The 22,495-nt window shown below is 59.8% G+C and overlaps 1 protein-coding gene across 1 annotated transcript; it reads left to right on the forward strand.

Annotated features, from left to right (window-relative positions):
* The first annotated feature begins 1,283 nt into the window (after window positions 1-1,283).
* Window positions 1,284-21,221, forward strand: IDH3A (isocitrate dehydrogenase (NAD(+)) 3 catalytic subunit alpha). Its single transcript, XM_084869320.1, has 11 exons — window positions 1,284-1,330; window positions 4,271-4,333; window positions 9,024-9,107; window positions 11,262-11,376; window positions 12,353-12,540; window positions 13,134-13,267; window positions 14,737-14,839; window positions 14,944-15,008; window positions 19,331-19,415; window positions 19,768-19,920; window positions 20,863-21,221. Exons 1-11 carry the CDS (start codon window positions 1,304-1,306, stop codon window positions 20,944-20,946), a joined length of 1,101 nt encoding a protein of 366 aa, XP_084725446.1. The 5' UTR covers window positions 1,284-1,303; the 3' UTR covers window positions 20,947-21,221.
* Window positions 21,222-22,495: the final 1,274 nt, after the last annotated feature.

Below are 22,495 nucleotides of genomic sequence, written 5' to 3' on the forward strand. Positions count from 1 at the left end.
CTCTCCCTCTCTCTTATCTCATTTCACAGAGGAAGGTGCCTCAGAGGCGGCCGTTTGCCCAAGGCCAAAGAATAGGTGGATTTAAATCTGGGCCCTGTGCAGGGCAGGGGACGAGGGGTTACCTCTCCAAGTGCTGAGAACACAGCACAGCACAGAACAAAAGTCCTGCCTTCCTGCAATTAACGGGGGGAGGAGACAAGCAGTCAATAAACGAGAAATGCGAGGTGTGCTAAGGAGAAATAAAGCAGGGGAGGGGGGATAGACAATAGGGAGGGAGGTATTGCCATTTACTAGTAGAATAGTGGCCCCAGCCCTAGCCGGTTTGGCTCAGTGGATAGAGCGCCAGCCTTCAGACTGAAAGGCCCCGGGTTCGATTCTGGTCAAGGGCACATGCCCAGGAAGGTTGTGGGTTTGATCCCCGTGGGGATGTGTGCAGGAGGCAGCTGATCAATGATTCCCTCTCATCATGGATGTTTCTATCTCGCTCTCCCTTTCTCTCTGAAATAAAAACATATTTAAAAAATAAAATAGTGGCCCTAGTGTTTGGTTCAGTGCAAGGGTCCCAGGTTTGATTCTGGTCAAAGACCCCTACCTTGTTTGCAGGCTTGATCCCCAGGAGGGGGTGTGCAGGAGGCAACCCATCCATGTTTCTCTCACACTGATGCTTCTCTCTGTCTCTCCTTCTCTCTTCCACTCTCTCTAAAAATCAATGGAAGCCCTACCCAGTTTGCTCAGTGGATAGAGCGTCCGCTTGGGGACTGAAGGATCCCAGGTTCAATTCTGATCAAGGGCACATGCCTAGATTGCTGGTTCAATCCCCAGTAAGGGTCGAGCGGAAGGCAGCCGGTCCATGATTCTCTCATCATGGATGTTTCTCTCTCCCTCTCCCTTCCTCTCTGAAATCAATAAAAATATATTTTAAAAAATAAAAATGAATGGAAAAATATCTTCGGGTGATTAAAAAAAAAAGGTTACGAAAATGAAAGTAAATAAGTATAAGGAGCGATCAGCATGCGGAAGGCGCAGCGCCACAACCCTACCTCCATGGTGAGTCAATGAATGAAGGAGGAGTCGGGGCAGCCGGCCTGGGGGCGCCCCGAACTAAACTGCGCAGCTTCCGGGTCGCTGCGGTTGTACGTCAGCGTGAGACGAGCCTGGCGATTGGCCAAGAGGAGGCGCGGAGCATCCTCTAGGGCGGGCTCCGGCGGGGCGGGGCCTCCAGGGGGCGGGGCCCGGCGCGAGCTGGGCGACTGCGCACTCGCGCCGGCGGCCGTGCTGTCGCCGCGGTGAGAGGAGAGACGCGATGGCGGGGCCCGCGTGGATGTCCAAGGTGAGCGCGGGGCGGCGGGCCCGAGGCAGCGGCGGCTCCGCGGCGCGCGCGGCGGGTGGGCAGCCCGCGCCCGGGATGGCCGCGCCGGAGGCGGGGGTGTGTGGGGATGACCAGGCGAGGGAGGGCGGGAGGGGCGCGGCCCTGCCCCGCCGGGCCCCCCAGGCCGAGCCCAGGTCCCGCGTCGAACCGGACGGGCCGAGGCTGGACCGGCTCCGCGCGGGCTGTGGCGGCCGGGCCCCCCGGGGAGGGGGCGAGGCCGGGTCACCTCGCGGGCCGGGGGCGCCGGGCAGGCGCGGTCCCGCGGGGGAACCCCGGGGCCGCTTCCCGCCGCGTCTCCGCGCCCCCCCAGCCCGGCTCTCCCGGGGCTGCCCCCGCGCCCGCGTCCCCTCCGAAGGGCGCCCTGCACCCTGGGGAGTCGCCCCCTGGACCCTCGGAGAGGGAGAATCCAGCAGGTCCCCACCTTTTTTTGGGGGGAGAACCGGGACCTGGAGCGTGGGCGCTGCTGACAGCTGGGATGCCTGCGCTGGGCTGGGCTCCCGGCGGCGCTCGCCGTTAGAGGTCACCCTCAAGGTCACGCGGGAAGTCGGTGTCCCGAGGCGAGAGGATCCCAGGCTCCCCGGGTGTTCCCAGGTCTCAGTCCCGTTCTGTCTGCTCTGGGCCAAGGTCACCCCACGGGTTCCAGGCGCCAGGAAGGACAGGCCCTTCTCGGGTCTCTTGGGGCTGGGCACCAGCAGTCCCCTAGAAATCTGACCTGAAAAACGCCATTTTTTTCCTTTTTTTTTTTTAAAATAAAAATATATTTTATTGATTAAAAAAATGTATTTTATTGATTTCAGAGAGGAAGGGAGAGGGAGAAAGATAGAAACATCGATGATGAGAGAGAATCATTAATAGGCTGCCTCCTGCATGCCCCTTCCTGAGGATTGAGCCCACAGCCTAGGCCTGTGCCCTTGACTGGAATCGAACCCAGGACCCTTCCGTCCCCAGGTCGATGCTCTATCCATTGAGCCAAACCAGATAGGGCTGATTTTTTATTTTATTTTTTACAGAGAGGAAAGGAGAGGGAGAGAGAGCTAGAAACATCGATGAGAGAGAAACAGCCATCAGCTGCCTCCTGCACCCCCCTACTGGGGATGTACCCACAACCAAGGTACATGCCCTAGACCAGAATCGAACCCGGGACCCTTGAGTCCGCAGGCTGAGCTCTATCTACTGAGCCACACCGGCCAGGGCCAACTTCATTTATTCCCCCTGTAGAATTTGATACTCTTCCTCCTTGGTGGTGAGTGTAAAGTGATGTGCCCATGTCCTTTTTTTAAAAAAAAATTTTTATTTCTTGGTGGAAAAAAAAAAAAAAAGCTCGACATTTGGAATGTAGGAGGCTTAGGGTTAAATCCCGGCACGTGACCCCATGTGTGACCCCGAACCCATGACTGAATGTCTCTGAGCCATCGCAGAGCCGATTGAGGCGTCGATAAAAGATCGTGGCTCAGCGGATAGAGCGACGGCCTTTGGACTGAAGGGTCCCGGGTTCGATTCCTGTCAAGGGCATGGACCTTGGTGGCGGGCACATTTCGAGTAGGGGGTGTGCAGGAGGCAGCTGATCGATGTTTCTAACTCTCCCTCTCCCCTCGCTGTAAAAAAATCAATTAAAAATATATTTAAAAAAAAAAAAAAGATCGTGGGGTGCCTGGGGCATGGGTACCCACAGGTTTCTTTTGCTGCCGCCACCAAAACCACGGTTCCCGAGCATCTGTCACGGTGTTACCCTGGAACCGGGTTCTGCGCATGATTGTGTGTGTGTGTGTGTGTGTGTGTGTGTGTGTGACTGACTGTAGCTGTCATGTCACACGTGTCACTAAGCAGAAGTCTAGCCCTTAAGCGCGGAGCTTACACTTAATACCCGGCTGGGCTGTGGCAGGCGGGGTCCGAGGCCTGCAGACGAGGGATCACCGAGGGAGCACGGCACACGTCATTCAAGTGCTGGCGGGCGTGTGCAGCCTGTGGCGTGGGTCTGCAGGAGGACACGCCGCTCTTGCACGCGTGGACGCTGAGCGTGTGTTGGGTTGGGGAATCAGAAGACAGGGCTCCCCTCTGACCCGGACTCCCTGCCCCGGTGACCTCTGACCGTCATTTGACCTCTGTGGGGCCAGCTTTTCCCCTTTGGGGATTGGAGCAGAAGGTACCTTGGAGACAATCATTTGGGGGAAGACCCAAATGTGTTTTTTAAAAAATATTTTTTATTGATTTTTTTTTTTTTTTTTTTAAAGAGAGGAAGAGAAAGAGAGTTAGAAACATGGATGAGAGTGAAACATCCATCAGCTGCCTCCTGCACACCCCCCCACTGGGGATGTGCCTGCCACCAAGGTACGTGCCCTTGACAGGAATCGAACCTGGGACCCTTGAGGCCACAGGCTGACGCTCTATCCACTGAGCCACACCGGCCGGGCACCAAATGTTTGACCTGAAAACGTAGTTTCCTTCTATCCTCGACATCTCGACAAGTTTACATCCATGAAATTGGCTTTGCACTGTAGAGAGCTTTAAGTTCTCAGAGAGCCAGAGGTAATCCCAATGTGTAGGTTTCCAGATCTGAGGGGCTGGCCACACATAACGGATACGTGAAAAGATACTGCTCGGAAGTTCCCGGCCTTTTTTTTTTTTTTTTAATCCTCACATGAGGATATTTTCTCCCCATTGATTTGTAGAGAGAGTGGAAGGAGAGGGAGAGACAGAGAGAAACACCGATGAGCTGCCTCCTGCACACGCCCCTGACCAGGGCTGAGAGCCTGCAGCCAAGGGACGTGTCCTTGACCGGAATCGAACCCGGGACCCTTCCGACGCTCTACCCACTGAGCGACACTGGCCAGGGCCACCTTTGCTTCTTCACACCCGGCGTCTAATTCTGTGCGTGACATTTCTTTGTTGATGTTAATATAGGTCTCTCGGCTGCTGGGGGCATTCCACAACCCAAAACAGGTGACGCGAGGTTTTGCTGGTGGCGTGAGTATAATTATCTTTTTTTTTTTCTTTTAGAAGTTTCTCAAGAAAGATGCTCTAACACATCCAACAGCCCTTTACCTCCATTTCTGTAAAACGAGGGTCCACCGGGCCATCCTTAACATTATTGGCTCCCACGCAGAAACCTGTCAGGTCACATTTAAGAGAATTATGTTACAGCCGAGGAGCCTTGTTAAAAATAGATGGGTTTCTGCTCCCTCGAGCCCGTTGCTTTATTTCACAACCTGGTGTTGTAAGACAGGTGGTGGTTGGTTTCTCCCAAACCTCGTACAGGCAGAGAACACGTTGTTGAGAAGCTTCAAAGCTGCTTTGCTTTTTTCTGTTGGGAGCTTCCCAGGCGGGTAACGGACGCCTCGGGCGTCTGTCTGTCTGTCTGTCTGTCCCTTCCCCGCCCTGGATGGGGGATCACGCTGGCGGATCCTCTGTTTCTCAGGAAATCTGCTGCTTTTCCCCGACCCCGGCGCCAGTCCTGCGTTCTTAAAGGTGCACGCCGCATTTTCAGAGCACGCTGAGCCTGTGGGTCATGGCCTCCCAGGGGTCCTCAAACTTTTTAAAGTGGGGGCCAGATCACGGTCCCTCAGAGAGCTGGAGGGCCGGACTATATGAACTACTAATTCCTACTGTAACACCTCGGCTGCGCTCACTGCCCAAAAAACCTGGCGGGCAGGATCAGACTCCACTGCGGGCCGCATGTGGCCCGCGGGCCGTAGTTTGAAGACCCCTGTACCTAGACCACATGTGTCAAACACAAGGCCCGCGGGCCAGATCCAGCCCACAAGGCCTTGCAATGTGGCCCGCACCGCGCTGTCATCACTGCACTCCGCTGTCAGTTTATGACATTGTCAGTTTATGACTGTTCAGTAAACCATTCGGCCCGCGATTTAGGCTGGATTTTAGATTTTGGCCCCTTCTCTGATTGAGTTCGACACCCCTTCCCTAGACTAAGGTGACCAGATGTCCCGTTTTTGGCGGGACAGTCCCGATTTCTAACAATTTGCCCCGTGTCCCGCAGCGTTTTAAAAAAGTCCCCATTTTTGGAAAATCGGGACTTATTTATTAAATATGTTTTATTGATTTAAAAAAAAAATACATTTTATTGATTTTTTACAGAGAGGAAGGAAGAGGAATAGAGAGTTAGAAACACCGATGAGAGAGAAACATCGACCAGCTGCCTCCTGCACACCCCCTACTGGGGATGTGCCCGCAACCCAGGTCCATGCCCTTGACCGGAGTCAAACCCGGGACCTTTCAGTCCGCAGGCCGACGCTCTATCCACTGAGCCACACCGGTTTCGGCAAATCGGGACCTTCTTAAACCGCCACGGGACAAATTGTTAGAAATCGGGACTGTCCCGCCAAAAGCGGGACGTCTGGTCACCTTAGCCTAAACGCTGCTGACAGCCCTTCCTGCAGAATCTGGTTGGTTTCCTGATTTCTCTGCTCCCACATCACATCCGGGTCCGTGAGGCATCTGTAAGACCACAGTACATTTCCCACCGATTTACTTTTTTTTTTTTTAAAGAAAGATTTTATTGATTTCAGAGAGAAAGGGAGAGAGAGAGAGAGAAACATCCATGATGAGAGAGAATCATGGGTCGGCTGCCTCCTGCTCGGCCCCTACTGGGGATCGAGCCCACAACCCAGGCCTGTGCCCTGGGCCGGAATGGAACCTGGGACCTTTCGGTTCGCAGGCGGATGCCCTATCCGTTGAGCCACACCGGCCAGGGCCCGGTTTGCCTTCTGAGCTGTGGCGTGAAGCAGGTTTTGTTTTCGGTGGCCGGAGGACACGGATCCGAGGTGCTGGGAGAACAGGAAGCGGCAGCCAGGGGTCCCGGGCTCTGCTCACGCGAAGACGCGGGCGGCGAGGCGAGCATTTCAGACGCGCTTCTGGGAGCTAAGTAGATGGTTGTTGCGCTCTTAATTAAGAGCTTAATTTTCTGTTACTTAATTTCCAGGCTCCCCAATTAAAAAAACAAAACATTAGCCTGAGGGGGCGGGGGCTGTATCTGAAAGAAATGAAGAGAAACAACTCTTTTAAAAAAATACTTTTATTGATTTGAGAGAGGAAGGGAGAGGGAGAGAGAGAGAGAGAAACATCAATGATGAGAGAGAATCATTGATTGATTGCCTCCTGCATGCCCTGCACTAGGGATTGAGCCTGCCACCCAGGCGTGTGCCTTTGACTGGAATTGAACCCGGGACCCTTCCGTCTGTTGGCCGACGATCCATCCACTGAGCCAACCGGGCCAGGTCTAGAAATGAATCTTATTTATTTATTTAAAAAAATATATTTTATTGTTTTTTTTTTTACAGAGAGGAAGGGAGAGGATAGAGAGCTAGAAACATCGATGAGAGAGAAACATCCATCAGCTGCCTCCTGCACATCCCCCACTGGGCATGTGCCCGCAACCAAGGTACATGCCCTTGACCGACCAGAATCGAACCTAGGATCCTTGAGTCCTCAGGCCGACGCTCTATCCACTGAGCCACACCGGCCAGGGCTTAGACAGGAATCTTTTAGAAGCTTTCTGCAGTTTGTGCAGAGAAGTGGAACCAGCCCCCCTGCTCAGGGAGTGTCCCCGGGAGGCAAAAGACCAGGGAAACGTGAATCAGGGATTTTTTTAAAATTTATTTTTTTAAGTAGCAACAGGTGATGGGAACTGGGGAAGGCCAGGGAGCTTGTCTGGACCAAACCTCCGGAGCGGGGAGGGTCCCCGAGAGACGATGGACTGTTTTCTAGATGCAGAGAGAGGGCCAGCCCGTTCTCTGAATGGATTTAAACCCCCTCATCATTTTTCCCTGACATCGTTTTGTTTCTGTGTTTGAAATGCTGGCTTCCTTCTGTTTGCGGCCTTTGCAATAAATCCAGGATGCTACTTTACAAACACACGTGTCCCTCTAAAGCAGTGGTTATCAACCTGTCTAATGCCACGATCCCTTTTTAAAAAAATATATATTCTATTGATTTTTCACAGAGAGGAAGGGAGAGGGACAGATGTCAGAAACATCGATGAGAGAGAAATATCCATCAGGTGCCTCCTGCACACCTCCTACTGGGAATGTGTCTGTAACCAAGGTACACGCCCTTGACCGGAATCGAACCCGGGACCTTTCAGTCCGCAGGCCGACGCTCTATCCACTGAGCCACACCGATTTCGGCTGCCGCGACCCTTTGATACAGCTCCTCCTGTTGTCGCGACCCACAGGTTGAGAGCCGCTAGCAGGGTCACCTGAGATCATCAGAAAACAGATATTTACGTTGCGATTCATTCACAGCAAAATGACAGTTATGAAGTAGCAACGGAAATAATTTTGTAGCTGTGGAGGGTCATCACCACGTGAGGAGCTGTGTTAAAGGGCCGAGGCATTAGGAAGGCTGAGAAGCACTGCTCCGGAGGTACATGCCCTTGACTGGAATCGAACCCGGGTCCCTTCAGTCCCCAAGCCGACGCTCTATCCATTGAGCCAAACCGGTTTCGGCTATTTTTATTTTTATCATTTATTTATTTTAAATATATTTTATTGATTTTTTTACAGAGAGGAAGGGAGAGGGATAGAGAGTTAGAAAAATCAATGAGAATCATCGATCAGCTGCCTCCTGCACGCCCCCTACTGGGGATGTGCCCGCAACCAATGTACATGTCCCTGACCAGAATCAAACCCGGGACCTTTCAGTCTGCAGGCCGACGCTCTATCCACTGAGCCACACCGGTTTCAGCAGGAGCCAGATTCTGAAAGGAACTCGGGGAAGTGGAGCCTCAGTGACAGGCAGGGCCCGGGAAGGCGCCCAGACGGACAGGTTTCCGTGGGAGCCCGCCCTCTCCCGGACCCGGGTGTAGAGCGGACCTCGCCTGCTCGCGAAGCTCAGGACACTGGTGATAGGTGTCGCCCGCTCTGCTTTCCCTGACTTCAGCTCATCGGCCCCTTTGTGGCTTCCATTGAGTAATTTTTGTTTCTTTGTTTTTTAAAAAATATATTTTTATTAATTTCAGAGAGGAAATGAGGGGGAGAGAGAGAGAGAGAGAGAAACATCCATGATGAGAGAGAATCATGGATCGGCTGCCTCCTGCACGTCCCACACTGGGGATGGAGCCTGCAACCCCGGGCATGTGCCCTGACGGGGAATCGAACTGGGGACCCTTCATTCCACAGGCAGGCGCTCTATCCACTGGGCCACCCCAGCTAGGGCTCCTGAGTCGTTTTAATTTATTTTGTGGCAACTAAAGAGCATCCGTTGAGTTCCTTGCTCAGCCTCTCAGCTCCGGGACAGGGAATAGCAGGGTCTCTGGCATCTTGCCTTTGATGGCCCAGAAAGGAGGGTCTGCTTTCTTTCTTCCCCCCCCTCTATTTTATTTTATTTTATTTTAATTTTTAAATATATTTTGATTTTTTACAGAGAGGAAGGGAAAGGGATAGAGAGTTAGAAACGTCGATGAGTCGATGAGAAAGAAACATCCATCAGCTGCCTCCTGCACACCCCCCACTGGGGATGTGCCTGCGACCAAGGTCCATGTCCTTGACCGGAATCGCACCCAGGACCTTTCAGTCCGCAGGCTGACGCTCTACCCACTGAGCCACACCAGTTAGGACGAGGGTCTGTTTTCTTAACGGCCTCTGGGTCTTCTTACCGGCTTCCGTGATGGTTTCTTTCTTCGATGGTTTCTCCCGTCCAGGTTCAGACAGTCACTCTGATCCCAGGCGATGGCATCGGCCCGGAAATCTCCAACTCCGTCATGAAGATCTTTGACGCCGCCAAGGTAGGTGGACTCTAGAGATCCCTCTCGTGTGCAGACACGTCTCCGGGCCCGTGGGACGGGGTCTGTGACCTCTCGGGACGAACGGTTGGCATCCGTAGGATGTGGGGGTGGTCTGTCGTGGATCTTGAACGTGAACGTCGGTGTTCGCTGCTGTGCTTGAAGCTGCCGCCGTGGCTTCGGTTCTGTGGAAAGGGTTTGGGGGTCTCTGACCCCTGCCTGGGCGTGAGGTCTCGCAGTCCTACTGTGTGCCGCTTCCTGCCCACGAGAATACACTTGATATATATAAATTTATTTTTTAAAAATATATTTTATTGATTTTTTACAGAGAGGAAGGGAGAGGGATAGAGAGCTAGAAATGTCGATGAGAGAGAAACATCGACCAGCTGCCTCTTGCACACCCCCCACTGGGGATGTGCCCTCAACCAAGGTCCATGCCCTTGACCGGAATCGAACCCGGGTCCCTTCAATCACCAGGCTGATGCTCTATCCACTGAGCCACACCATTCAGGGCAGGTGGATGTTAAGCCCTTTTGCTGTGGGACGCAGGAAACTTGGACTTTGTCTGACACGCTGCTCCGCGGCCGCTGTTGATGGCTGCCAGGTGCCGGGCCGTGTGGGATGACGTCTGGGTGCAGGTCCCTGCGCACCGCACGCCTCCCTCCGAGCTCCTGCCTCGCCACCCTGCACACGGAGGGATGCGAGGGCAGTGAGGATGATGATGAGACTGCCTGTCACCTCCTTCGGCCACGTCACGCATCTTACGTTTTTCCTAAACAGAGAGACCGCCCGCACCCTACAACCCACCCCTTCGCAGCGTCCGCTTGAGGGGGGTTCAGTACAGGCCCGGTTGTGCAATCCTCACACCATCTAATTTTAGAACATTTCCGTCACCCGAAGAGAAACCCATGCTCATTAGCAGGCACTCCCCCCTCCCCTCATCCTCCTTCTTCCCCCCGTTCTCCTCCCCCGGCCCGGCTCCCTGGCCCACGCGGCCGCCCAGCCACCTGTCTCTGCAGACGAGCCGCCTCTGTCTGTCCCGCACGCGTGGGGTCTGTCCTGGGGGCTCGGGGCTGGCCTGTGTCTTGCACAGAGTTCCCGGCTCACCCCCGTGGCCGCTGTCCGGGAGCCGCGCTGCCCACTCCCGACGGCGGGCTAAGTATAGCCGCGCGGAGCTGTGAGAAACCCGAGTGGGCAGGTGGCAGCTGGGGTGCCGCCGGGCAGGCCGTGACGCGGGGAGTCCCGTGGGCGAGCCGGAGAGCAACGCCTCTCCTTTCTCTTTTTAAAGATAGATTTGTACTGCTGAAGCCGGTGTGGCTCAGTGGATAGCGCCTTGGCCTGCGGACTGGAAGGTCCCGGGTCCGATTCCGGACAGGGGCATGTACATTGGTTGCGGGCACATCCCCAGTAGGAGGTGTGCAAGAAGCAGCTGGTCAATGTTTCTGTCTTCAATGTTTCTAGCTCTCTCTCTCTCCTTTCCTCTCTGAAAAAAACAAATATATTTAAAAAAAAAAAAAAAAAGAAGATAGATTTGTACTGCTGAAACCAGTGTTGCTCAGTGGATAGAGCGTCGGCCTGTGGACTGGAAGGTCCCTGGTTTGATTCTGGTCGAGGGCATGTGCCTTGGTTGCGGGCACATCCCCGGTGGGAGGTGTGCAGGAGGCAGCTGATCGGTGTTTCTCTCTCATCGATGTTTCTCTCTGCCCCTCTCCCTTCCTCTCTGTAAAAAAAAAAATCAATAATATATATATATATATATATATATATATATATATGTGTGTGTGTGTGTGTGTGTGTGTGTGTATATATATTTAAAAATAATAATAAGATAAAGTAACATATTTGTACTAATTTCAGAGAGGCAGAGAGATGGAAACACCCATGAGAGAATCCTGGATCAGCTGCCTCCTGCACGCCCCCTGCTGGGGATGGAGCCCGCCACCCGGGCCTGCGCCCTGACCGGGAATCGAACCCTGACCTCCTGGTTCATAGGTGGACGCTCAGCCCCTGAGCCACGCCGGCCGGGCATGACGTGGCTTCCCGCTTGCCGGCCCTCCCTGGGCCCCCGTGGTGTCGGGGGCGCGGTGTGGTGGGAGCCGGAGGGGCGGGCGCTCACGCTCGGTCTCTCCCGCTGCCGCTCGGCGGTGTGGCTCGCAGGCGCCCATCCAGTGGGAGGAGCGGAGCGTCACCGCCATCCAGGGGCCCGGCGGGAAGTGGATGATCCCCCCGGAGGCCAAGGAGTCCATGGACAAGAACAAGATGGGCCTCAAAGGTAGGCGCGCGCGGGCGGGGGGGGGGCGGGGGCGGGTCCCGCAGGGAGTCAGGCATCGGAGCGAGAGAGAGAGAGAGAGAGAGAGAGAGAGAGAGAGAGAGCGCGCGTGAGAGAGAGAGAGCGCTGTCCCCGCGGCAGCAGCGCCCTCGGTATGGAACATAGTCTTCCCCAGTGGAAATATTTACTGGCTGGTCTCCAGTGGAAGTACGTTTATCTTGACTGAGATTTATCTTTTGCCTACTTATTAAATTAAAATATATATATATATTTTTTTTGGTTTCAGAGAGGAATAGAGAGAGTGAGAGAGAGAAACATCAATGAGAGAGAAACATCAACCAGCTGCCTCCTGCACACCCCCTACCAGGGATGTGCCCGCAACCAAGGTCCATGCCCTTGACCGGAATCGAATCCGGGACCCTTCAGGCTGCAGGCCGACGCTCTATCCACTGAGCCACACCGGTTTTGGCTTAAAATACATTTTTATTGATTTCAGAGAGGAAGGGAGAGAGAGAGAGAGAGAGAGAGAAACATCAATGAGGAGAGAATCATGGATGGGCTGCCTCCTGCACGCCCCCCACTGGGGATGGAGCCCACAACCTGGGCCTGTGCCCGATTGGGAATCGAACCCTGACCTCCTGGTTCCTAGGTTGATGCTCAACCACTGGCCAGGCCAAACTGGGATTTCAAGTAAAATATGAGGCACTTGTGTTTATAAAGGAGAGGGGGAGCCCTGACCAGTGTGGCTCAATGGATAGAGCATAGGCCTGAGGACTGAAGGGTCCCGGGTTTGATTCTGGTCACGGGCATGGACCTTGGTTGTGGGCACATCCCCAGTGGGGGGTGTGCAAGAGGCAGCTGATCGATGTTTCTAACTTTCCCTCACCCTTCCTCTCTGAAGAAAAAACAAAACAAAATAAAATATATATATAAAATTAAGGGGGGGATCCGGTTATCATGTGGCGGTTCTTCCCTGTAGGCCCATTAAAGACCCCGATCGCCGCCGGCCACCCGTCCATGAACCTGCTGCTGCGTAAGACCTTCGACCTCTACGCCAACGTCCGGCCGTGCGTGTCCATCGAAGGCTACAAGACGCCGTACAACGACGTGAACATCGTCACCATCCGCGAGAACACGGAGGGCGAGTACAGCGGCATCGAGCACGTGGTACGTGTGTGTGTGTGTGTGTGTGTGTGTGTGTGTCCCACACCTGCTCCGTCTGGCGGTGCAGGCTCCCGGGGAGAACAGCCGGAGGTCGTGACCTTGACCTCTGGAGGGCGTGGGCGTGGGTCTGAGTCCTGGGGACACGCCCCCCGTTTGAGTTTTGAATCCGGACTCCACAGCCGTGCTCATGGGCAGGTGTCCATCTCGGCACCCGCCCCAGTTTTCCCCATCCGTGCAATGGGTCCACGGGACCCCACGGTTGCGGGCACTGTGCAAGCCCGCCACTCACGCTGCTCTTTTTTTTTAAATATTTTTTTATTGATTTTTTACAGAGAGGAAGAGAGAGAGGGATAGAGAGTTTGAAACATTGATGAGAGAGAAACATCGATCAGCTGCCTCCTGTACACTCCCTACTGGGGATGTGTCCGCAACCAGTGTACATGCCCTTGACTGGAATCGAACCCGGGACCTTCCAGTCCTCAGACCGACGCTCTATCCACTGAGCCGCACCGGCTCCGGCTCGCGCTGCTCTTGACCGGGCAGTGGCGGTGCCCGGTGTGGCCGCCCCTCCCGCACGGCGGGCCTCTGTCTTCCAGATCGTGGACGGCGTCGTGCAGAGCATCAAGCTCATCACGGAGCAGGCGAGCCAGCGCATCGCGGAGTTCGCCTTCGAGTACGCCCGCAACAACCACCGCAGCAACGTCACCGCCGTGCACAAGGCCAACATCATGTGCGTGCCGGCCGCCCTCTGCCCTCTGCCCCCTGCCCTCTGCCCTCCCCCCTCCGCCCTCCGCCCCCTGCCCTCTGCCCCTGCCCTCTGCCCCCTGCCCTTCTCCCTCTGCCCTCTGCCCTCTGCCCCCTGCCCTCTGCCCTCTGCCCCCTGCCCTCTGCCCTCCGCCCTCCGCCCCCTGCCCTCTGCCCCTGCCCTCTGCCCCCTGCCCCTGCCCTCTGCCCTCTGCCCTCCGCCCTCCGCCCCCTGCCCTCTGCCCCTGCCCCCTGCCCTCCGCCCTCCGCCCTCTGCCCCCTGCCCCTGCCCTCCGCCCTCTGCCCCCTGCCCTCCGCCCTCTGCCCCCTGCCCTCCGCCCTCTGCCCCCTGCCCTCTGCCACCTGCCCTCTGCCCCATGCCCCCTGCCCTCTGCCCCCTGCGCTCTGCCCTCTGCCCCCTACCCCCTGCCCCCTGCCCTCTGCCCTCTGCCATCTGCCATCTCCCTCTGCCCTCTGCCTCTGCACCCTGCCCTCTGCCCTCTGCCCCCTGCCCTCTGCCATCTGCCATCTCCCTCTGTCCTCTGCCCTCTGCCCTCTGCCCCCTGCCCTCTCCCTCTGCCCTCTGTCCTCTGCCCTCTGCCCTCTCCCGTCTCCCTCTGCCCCCTGCCCTCTCCCCCTGCCCTCTGCCCTCTGCCCTCTCCCTCTGTCCTGGGTCCCAGGTCCCTAACACCGCCTGTTCCAGGGGGTCTCTCTCTCACAGGCCTCACCGGGGGGGGATGGACCAGGCTGCGGGGGCAGGAACACAGGTCCTGGGAGGCTGAGGAGGGGCTCCGGCGTCTGGGGCCCCAGCAAACCGGGCCCCGAGAGCGTTTCTTTCTTTTTAAAATATATTTTATTGATTTTTCACAGAGAGGAAGGGAGAGAGATAGAGAGCTAGAAACGTCGATGAGAGAAACATCGACCAGCTGCCTCTTGCACACCCCCTACTGGGGATGTGCCTGCAACCAACGTACATGCCCTTGACCGGGATCGAACCTGGGACCCTTCCGCAGGCCGATGCGCCATCCACTGAGTGACACTGGTTTCGGCTATTTCTTAGGTTTTGCTGCTACTGCCTGAAACGTAATTTCCCTGTCACCGACGTGATCCATCTGGGCTTCTGGGCCTCTGTTTCTTTTCTTTTTTAAAAATTTACCTTATTGTCATTATTATTTTTAAATATTTTTGTTAATTTCAGAAAGGAAGGGAGAGAGAGCTAGAAACATCCATGACGAGCATCATGGATCGGCTGCCTCCTGCGCACCTCCTCCGGGGATCGCGAACATGGGCACGGGCCCTTGACCGGATTCGAACCCGGGACCCTTCAGTTTGCAGGCCGATGCTCTACCCACTGTGCCATACTGGCCAGGGCCCGAACTCACTTCCCTTCTCTGATTGGACGCTTCTCTTTCCGCGAGCGTTTGCTTTCAGCGGCTTCCGTTTGCTTCCACGCAGGCGCATGTCCGACGGGCTTTTCCTGCAGAAGTGCAGGGAGGTGGCCGAGAACTGCAAAGACATCAAATTCAACGAGATGTACCTGGACACGGTGTGCCTGAACGTAAGCACACGCCCCCGCCCCGAGCTCCCCGTGGCGGGCGGGCGGGGGTCCGTGTGCGTGCAGCTTAGACGGCGGAATGCACACGGCGGGCGCATTTCTTGCAGATGGTGCAGGACCCGTCCCAGTTTGACGTCCTTGTGATGCCCAATTTGTACGGGGACATCCTGAGGTAAGGGTGCCCGGAGGAAGCGGTGCATGCTGGGAGCCGGGCATCGAGCGTGACCGCCCCGGTGGTGGTGTCCGCGCGCACACGGGCTTCACGCGTGGGCCGCGTGGCCGGGCCACTGCTCCTGCGTGGCGGCCTCCACGGGCGTCGCTGGCGGGCGGGCGGGCTGGCTCCGTGGTTTCTGTGTCGCTGGGTGGGTGGGTGGTCGTTTCTATAGGTTTTTTGGTGACTTCGGACATAACTGCAGACTAGCAGGGAGGTAGGGAGCGAGGTACAGAGTTCCCGTGTGCACAGAGGTACACGGGTTCGCCTTTTGCCACGTTTCCTGTCTCTCCCCCTCTGCACGCTCACACACGTGATGGCCCCGCGGTGGCTCTGAGTCCCTCCTCCTCACACGCATCAGCTGTGGTGTTGGCATGGCCGTCCCTTCCCGTGTGTGACTGTGCCAGGCAGCCAGGACCCGCTTTCTCCGGTGCCTACAGCCTGCCCTCCCGTCACGCCCTGCCCTGCTGGGACATCGCTGTGAGCGGCCACTCCTGCTGCCGGCTGTGCTCCGGGCTCCTCCCGACTCCCCAGCTAGTCCGGGGCCGTGTCTCCTGGGCCCTGTGCTCCGGGCTCTCCTAACTAGTCCTGGGCCGTGTCTCTGGGGCCCTGTGCTTCGGGCTCTCCTAACTAGTCCTGGGCCGTGTCTCTGGGCCCCGTGCTCCGGGCTCTCCTAACTAGTCCTGGGCCGTGTCTCTGGGGCCCTGTGCTCCGGGCTCTCCTAACTAGTCCTGGGCCGTGTCTCTGGGCCCCGTGCTCCGGGCTCTCCTAACTAGTCCTGGGCCGTGTCTCTGGGCCCCGTGCTCCGGGCTCTCCTAACTAGTCCTGGGCCGTGTCTCCGTGGGCCCTGTGCTCCGGGCTCTCCTAACTAGTCCTGGGCCGGCCGTGTCTCCGTGGGCCCTGTGCTCTGGGCTCTCCTAACTAGTCCTGGGCCGTGTCTCCTGGGCCCTGTGCTCCGGGCTCTCCTAACTAGTCCTGGGCCGTGTCTCCTGGGCCCTGTGCTCCAGGCTCTCCTAACTAGTCCTGGGCCGTGTCTCCGCGGGCCCTGTGCTCCGGGCTCTCCTAACTAGTCCTGGGCCGGCCGTGTCTCTGTGGGCCCTGTGCTCCGGGCTCTCCTAACTAGTCCTGGGCCGGCCGTGTCTCAGTGGGCCCTGTGCTCTGGGCTCTTCTAACTAGTCCTGGGCCGGCCATGTCTCCGTGGGCCCTGTGCTCTGGGCTCTCCTAACTAGTCCTGGGCCGTGTCTCTGGGCCCTGTGCTCCGGGCTCTCCTAACTAGTCCTGGGCCGTGTCTCTGGGGCCCTGTGCTCCGGGCTCTCCTAACTAGTCCTGGGCCGTGTCTCCTGGGCCCTGTGCTCCGGGCTCTCCTAACTAGTCCTGGGCCGTGTCTCTGGGGCCCTGTGCTTCGGGCTCTCCTAACTAGTCCTGGGCCGTGTCTCTGGGCCCCGTGCTCCGGGCTCTCCTAACTAGTCCTGGGCCGTGTCTCTGGGGCCCTGTGCTCCGGGCTCTCCTAACTAGTCCTGGGCCGTGTCTCTGGGCCCCGTGCTCCGGGCTCTCCTAACTAGTCCTGGGCCGTGTCTCTGGGCCCCGTGCTCCGGGCTCTCCTAACTAGTCCTGGGCCGTGTCTCCTGGGCCCTGTGCTCCAGGCTCTCCTAACTAGTCCTGGGCCGTGTCTCCGCGGGCCCTGTGCTCCGGGCTCTCCTAACTAGTCCTGGGCCGGCCGTGTCTCTGTGGGCCCTGTGCTCCGGGCTCTCCTAACTAGTCCTGGGCCGGCCGTGTCTCAGTGGGCCCTGTGCTCTGGGCTCTTCTAACTAGTCCTGGGCCGGCCATGTCTCCGTGGGCCCTGTGCTCTGGGCTCTCCTAACTAGTCCTGGGCCGTGTCTCTGGGCCCTGTGCTCCGGGCTCTCCTAACTAGTCCTGGGCCGTGTCTCTGGGGCCCTGTGCTCCGGGCTCTCCTAACTAGTCCTGGGCCGTGTCTCCTGGGCCCTGTGCTCCGGGCTCTCCTAACTAGTCCTGGGCCGTGTCTCTGGGGCCCTGTGCTTCGGGCTCTCCTAACTAGTCCTGGGCCGTGTCTCTGGGCCCCGTGCTCCGGGCTCTCCTAACTAGTCCTGGGCCGTGTCTCTGGGGCCCTGTGCTCCGGGCTCTCCTAACTAGTCCTGGGCCGTGTCTCTGGGCCCCGTGCTCCGGGCTCTCCTAACTAGTCCTGGGCCGTGTCTCTGGGCCCCGTGCTCCGGGCTCTCCTAACTAGTCCTGGGCCGTGTCTCCGTGGGCCCTGTGCTCCGGGCTCTCCTAACTAGTCCTGGGCCGGCCGTGTCTCCGTGGGCCCTGTGCTCTGGGCTCTCCTAACTAGTCCTGGGCCGTGTCTCCTGGGCCCTGTGCTCCGGGCTCTCCTAACTAGTCCTGGGCCGTGTCTCCTGGGCCCTGTGCTCCAGGCTCTCCTAACTAGTCCTGGGCCGTGTCTCCGCGGGCCCTGTGCTCCGGGCTCTCCTAACTAGTCCTGGGCCGGCCGTGTCTCTGTGGGCCCTGTGCTCCGGGCTCTCCTAACTAGTCCTGGGCCGGCCGTGTCTCAGTGGGCCCTGTGCTCTGGGCTCTTCTAACTAGTCCTGGGCCGGCCATGTCTCCGTGGGCCCTGTGCTCTGGGCTCTCCTAACTAGTCCTGGGCCGTGTCTCTGGGCCCTGTGCTCCGGGCTCTCCTAACTAGTCCTGGGCCGTGTCTCTGGGGCCCTGTGCTCCGGGCTCTCCTAACTAGTCCTGGGCCGTGTCTCCTGGGCCCTGTGCTCCGGGCTCTCCTAACTAGTCCTGGGCCGTGTCTCTGGGGCCCTGTGCTTCGGGCTCTCCTAACTAGTCCTGGGCCGTGTCTCTGGGCCCCGTGCTCCGGGCTCTCCTAACTAGTCCTGGGCCGTGTCTCTGGGGCCCTGTGCTCCGGGCTCTCCTAACTAGTCCTGGGCCGTGTCTCTGGGCCCCGTGCTCCGGGCTCTCCTAACTAGTCCTGGGCCGTGTCTCTGGGCCCCGTGCTCCGGGCTCTCCTAACTAGTCCTGGGCCGTGTCTCCGTGGGCCCTGTGCTCCGGGCTCTCCTAACTAGTCCTGGGCCGGCCGTGTCTCCGTGGGCCCTGTGCTCTGGGCTCTCCTAACTAGTCCTGGGCCGGCCGTGTCTCTGGGGCCCTGTGCTCCGGGCTCTCCTAACTAGTCCTGGGCCGTGTCTCTGGGCCCCGTGCTCCGGGCTCTCCTAACTAGTCCTGGGCCGTGTCTCCGTGGGCCCTGTGCTCCGGGCTCTCCTAACTAGTCCTGGGCCGGCCGTGTCTCTGGGGCCCTGTGCTCTGGGCTCTCCTAACTAGTCCTGGGCCGGCCGTGTCTCTGGGGCCCTGTGCTCCGGGCTCTCCTAACTAGTCCTGGGCCGTGTCTCCGTGGGCCCTGTGCTCTGGGCTCTCCTAACTAGTCCTGGGCCGGCCGTGTCTCCGTGGGCCCTGTGCTCTGGGCTCTCCTAACTAGTCCTGGGCCGGCCGTGTCTCTGGGGCCCTATGCTCCGGGCTCTCCTAACTAGTCCTGGGCCGTGTCTCCTGGGCCCTATGCTCCGGGCTCTCCTAACTAGTCCTGGGCCGTGTCTCTGGGGCCCTGTGCTTCGGGCTCTCCTAACTAGTCCTGGGCCGTGTCTCTGGGCCCCGTGCTCCGGGCTCTCCTAACTAGTCCTGGGCCGTGTCTCTGGGGCCCTGTGCTCCGGGCTCTCCTAACTAGTCCTGGGCCGTGTCTCTGGGCCCCGTGCTCCGGGCTCTCCTAACTAGTCCTGGGCCGTGTCTCTGGGCCCCGTGCTCCGGGCTCTCCTAACTAGTCCTGGGCCGTGTCTCTGGGGCCCTGTGCTCCGGGCTCTCCTAACTAGTCCTGGGCCGTGTCTCCGTGGGCCCTGTGCTCTGGGCTCTCCTAACTAGTCCTGGGCCGGCCGTGTCTCCGTGGGCCCTGTGCTCTGGGCTCTCCTAACTAGTCCTGGGCCGGCCGTGTCTCCGTGGGCCCTGTGCTCTGGGCTCTCCTAACTAGTCCTGGGCCGTGTCTCTGGGCCCCGTGCTCCGGGCTCTCCTAACTAGTCCTGGGCCGTGTCTCCGTGGGCCCTGTGCTCCGGGCTCCTAACTAGTCCTGGGCCGTGTCTCCGTGGGCCCTGTGCTCCGGGCTCCTAACTAGTCCTGGGCCGTGTCTCTGCGGCCCGGTCCTCGGGGGAGGAGGTGTGAGGGCTGGAGACGAGGAGCTGGGGGAGATGTTTGTTTTCTAACCGACGCCGCCGCCCTCTCTGCCGCAGCGACCTGTGTGCGGGGCTGATCGGCGGGCTGGGTGTGACCCCGAGCGGCAACATCGGTGCCAACGGCGTGGCCATCTTCGAGTCGGTGAGGACTGCGGGCGCCCACAGCGGAGGGGGCCGGCGTGAGGGCCGGGCGGGCGGTGTAAACCCCGTGAGCCGGGTTCTCGCTGTGAATGGTGCTCTGCGGAGGCTGGACAGCCGCTCGGTATAGTCACCGTCCCGGCTCTGTGTCCCGGTACCCCTCCTTCTGAGGTAAAATCCCTCGGCAGAAGCTGATAGAGGTGGTCAGTCTGTAGTTTTGCGGTTAAAAAACACAGTTGCTCTTGCCCTTACGTGTGTGCGGCCTCATTCCAGGCCTTTGTCTGATGAGGGGAGCAGCCGCTGCCCGGGTCTGAGGCTGAGGAGGCTGCCCCCGAGCCCTCACTGTGCCCCCCCAGGTCCACGGGACAGCCCCCGACATCGCGGGCAAGGACCTGGCCAACCCCACGGCCCTGCTGCTCAGCGCCGTGATGATGCTGCGCCACATGGGCATGTTCGAGCACGCCGGGCGCATCGAGGCCGCCTGCTTCGCCACCATCAAGGGAGGCAAGGTACCGTGCCCTCCGCGTGCCCCCCGCGTGTCCCCTGTGTTTCCTCCGCGTGTTCCCACGCGTGCCCTCTGCGTGTCCCCCGCGTGTCCCCTGTGTTTCCTCCGCGTGTTCCCACGCGTGCCCTCCGCGTGTCCCCCGCGTGTCCCCTGTGTTTCCTCTGCGTGTTCCCACGCGTGCCCTCCGCGTGTCCCATGTGTCCACTATGTGTCCTCCACATACCCTCCACATGTCCTGTGTGTCCCCCGCGTGCCCTCTGTGTGTCCTGTGTTTCCTCCGCGTGTTCCCCGTGTGCCCTCCCGTGCCCTCCGTGTACCCTCTGCGTGTCCCCTGTGTGTCCTCTGCGTGTCCCATGTGTGCCCTCCCGTGTCCTCCGCGTGCTCTCCCATGTCCTCCGCATACCCTCCGCGTGTCCCGTGTGTCCCCCGTGTGCCCTCCCGTGTCCTCCGTGTGCCCTCTGTGTGTCCCGTGTTTCCTCCGCGTGTCCCCCGTGTGCCCTCCCGTGCCCTCCGTGTGCTCTCCGCGTGTCCCCTGTGTGTCCTCTGCGTGTCCCCTGTGTGCCCTCCCGTGTCCTCCGCGTGCTCTCTCATGTCCCCTGTGTGCCCTCCGTGTGTCCCCTGCGTGTCCCCTGTGTGCCCTCCCGTGTCCCCCGCGGGCTCCCCTGGAGGAGCAGGGGGTGGGCCCGCAGCCGAGGACGGACGCAGCCCAGGACTCTGAGGCGCTGAGCGCGGGGGGGCGGTGGGGGGGGGGGAGCAGAGGCGGGCGGCGGAGCCGGCGCAGGCCCCAGGGTCCCCTTGGTGAGGACGGGATCCTGGCCAAGCCGTACTTTTTCTGCTCGGCGTTTCCCCTCCCAACAAGAAGCCGCTGTGCGTTATACGCCGAGGAGTGAGATGGGGTCTCGGGCCTCCGTGCAATCGTCGTTTTCCTTTGCTCTCCCTCCCGCAGAGCCGGACAAAGGACCTGGGCGGCAACGCCAAGTGCTCGGACTTCACGGAGGAGATCTGCCAGCGGGTGAAGGACATGGAGTGAGGCCCCCGCGGCCCGCCCCCCGCCCGCCGCCGCCTCCCCGGAGCCGCGGGGCCGGCGCCGCCAGGTCTGCTCCGACGCCGCGCCCCGGGCTCCGGCGTTTTTGTAAACCGCGCGGACCGTGTCGGTGCCGCTGTTAACCATTTCACACTCCAGTCAGACACGCCCCGGCTGTACATAGGACGCAGGTCACTCAGAGCACACCTAACCCCGAAGGGGAGGCTCTCCTTAGCGTATGAAACACATAGAAATAAAGCCGCACTGATCTACACGCCCGGATGGCCTTCTTACGGCGGGACGGGCCCCGGGGACGGTTCCCGGGGGTCTGCGGAGCCACGGGGCCCGGTCTGTGAGTGACGGAGGGGAGGGGCCGCGGGGACCGTGGTCTGTGAGTGACGGAGGGGAGGGGCCGCGGGGACCGTGGTCTGTGAGTGACGGAGGGGCGGGGCCACGGGGACCGTGGTCTGTGAGTGACGGAGGGGAGGGGGCCACGGGGACCGTGGTCTGTGAGTGACGGAGGGGAGGGGGCCACGGGGACCGTGGTCTGTGAGTGACGGAGGGGAGGGGGCCACGGGGACCGTGGTCTGTGAGTGACGGAGGGGAGGGGGCCACGGGGACCGTGGTCTGTGAGTGACGGAGGGGTGGGGGCCACGGGGACCGTGGTCTGTGAGTGACGGAGGGAGGGGCCGCGGAGCCACGGGGACCGTGGTCTGTGAGTGACGGAGGGGAGGGGGCCACGGGGACCGTGGTCTGTGAGTGACGGAGGGGAGGGGCCGCGGGGACCGTGGTCTGTGAGTGACGGAGGGGAGGGGCCGCGGGGACCGTGGTCTGTGAGTGACGGAGGGGAGGGGGCCACGGGGACCGTGGTCTGTGAGTGACGGAGGGGCGGGGCCGCGGGGACCGTGGTCTGTGAGTGACGGAGGGGCGGGGGCCGCGGAGCCACGGGGACCGTGGTCTGTGAGTGACGGAGGGGCGGGGCCCCGGGGACCGTGGTCTGTGAGTGACGGAGGGGAGGGGCGGGGGCCGCGGGGACCGTGGTCTGTGAGTGACGGAGGGGAGGGGGCCGTGGGGCCATGGGACCGTGGTCTGTGAGTGACTGAGAGGAGGGGGCCGTCGGTGGGCAGACAGGGAACACACTGGCTCGCACCGGTCGCCTTGAGAGTCCTCTCCTGAGCCGGCATCGGACGGGGCGGCCGTGGCGGCGGCCGGGTGCGGCCACACTCCCTCGCCCCGCGGAACGGCCCGGCCACGCTATTACCTGATCTCTCCCCCCCCCCCCCCAGCACTGCCACCAGGAGGCGGGACCACAGGCAGCAGTGCCCGCGGCCGGGGGCCCTCAGCCGACCCCCTGCGCCGGCCTGGTGGCTCTGAACCCTCGGGTGCCCGTGGCCGTCTCCTCTCCAGGCCGCCACACGCCCTGGCCCCTCGCACGGCCACGCAGACCCCTGCTCGGCGGCAGGCGCCCAGGGCCCGGGTCTCCCGACCCCACCCCCGTCTCAGGCTGGTCCCCGATCGCCCCTCCCTGTGTCTGCCGTGTAAGCTGCTGCTCCGC

Source organism: Pipistrellus hanaki (assembly GCF_964339955.1).
Source record: "Pipistrellus hanaki genome assembly, chromosome: 21".
In the NCBI taxonomy this organism is placed as follows: domain Eukaryota; kingdom Metazoa; phylum Chordata; class Mammalia; order Chiroptera; family Vespertilionidae; genus Pipistrellus; species Pipistrellus hanaki.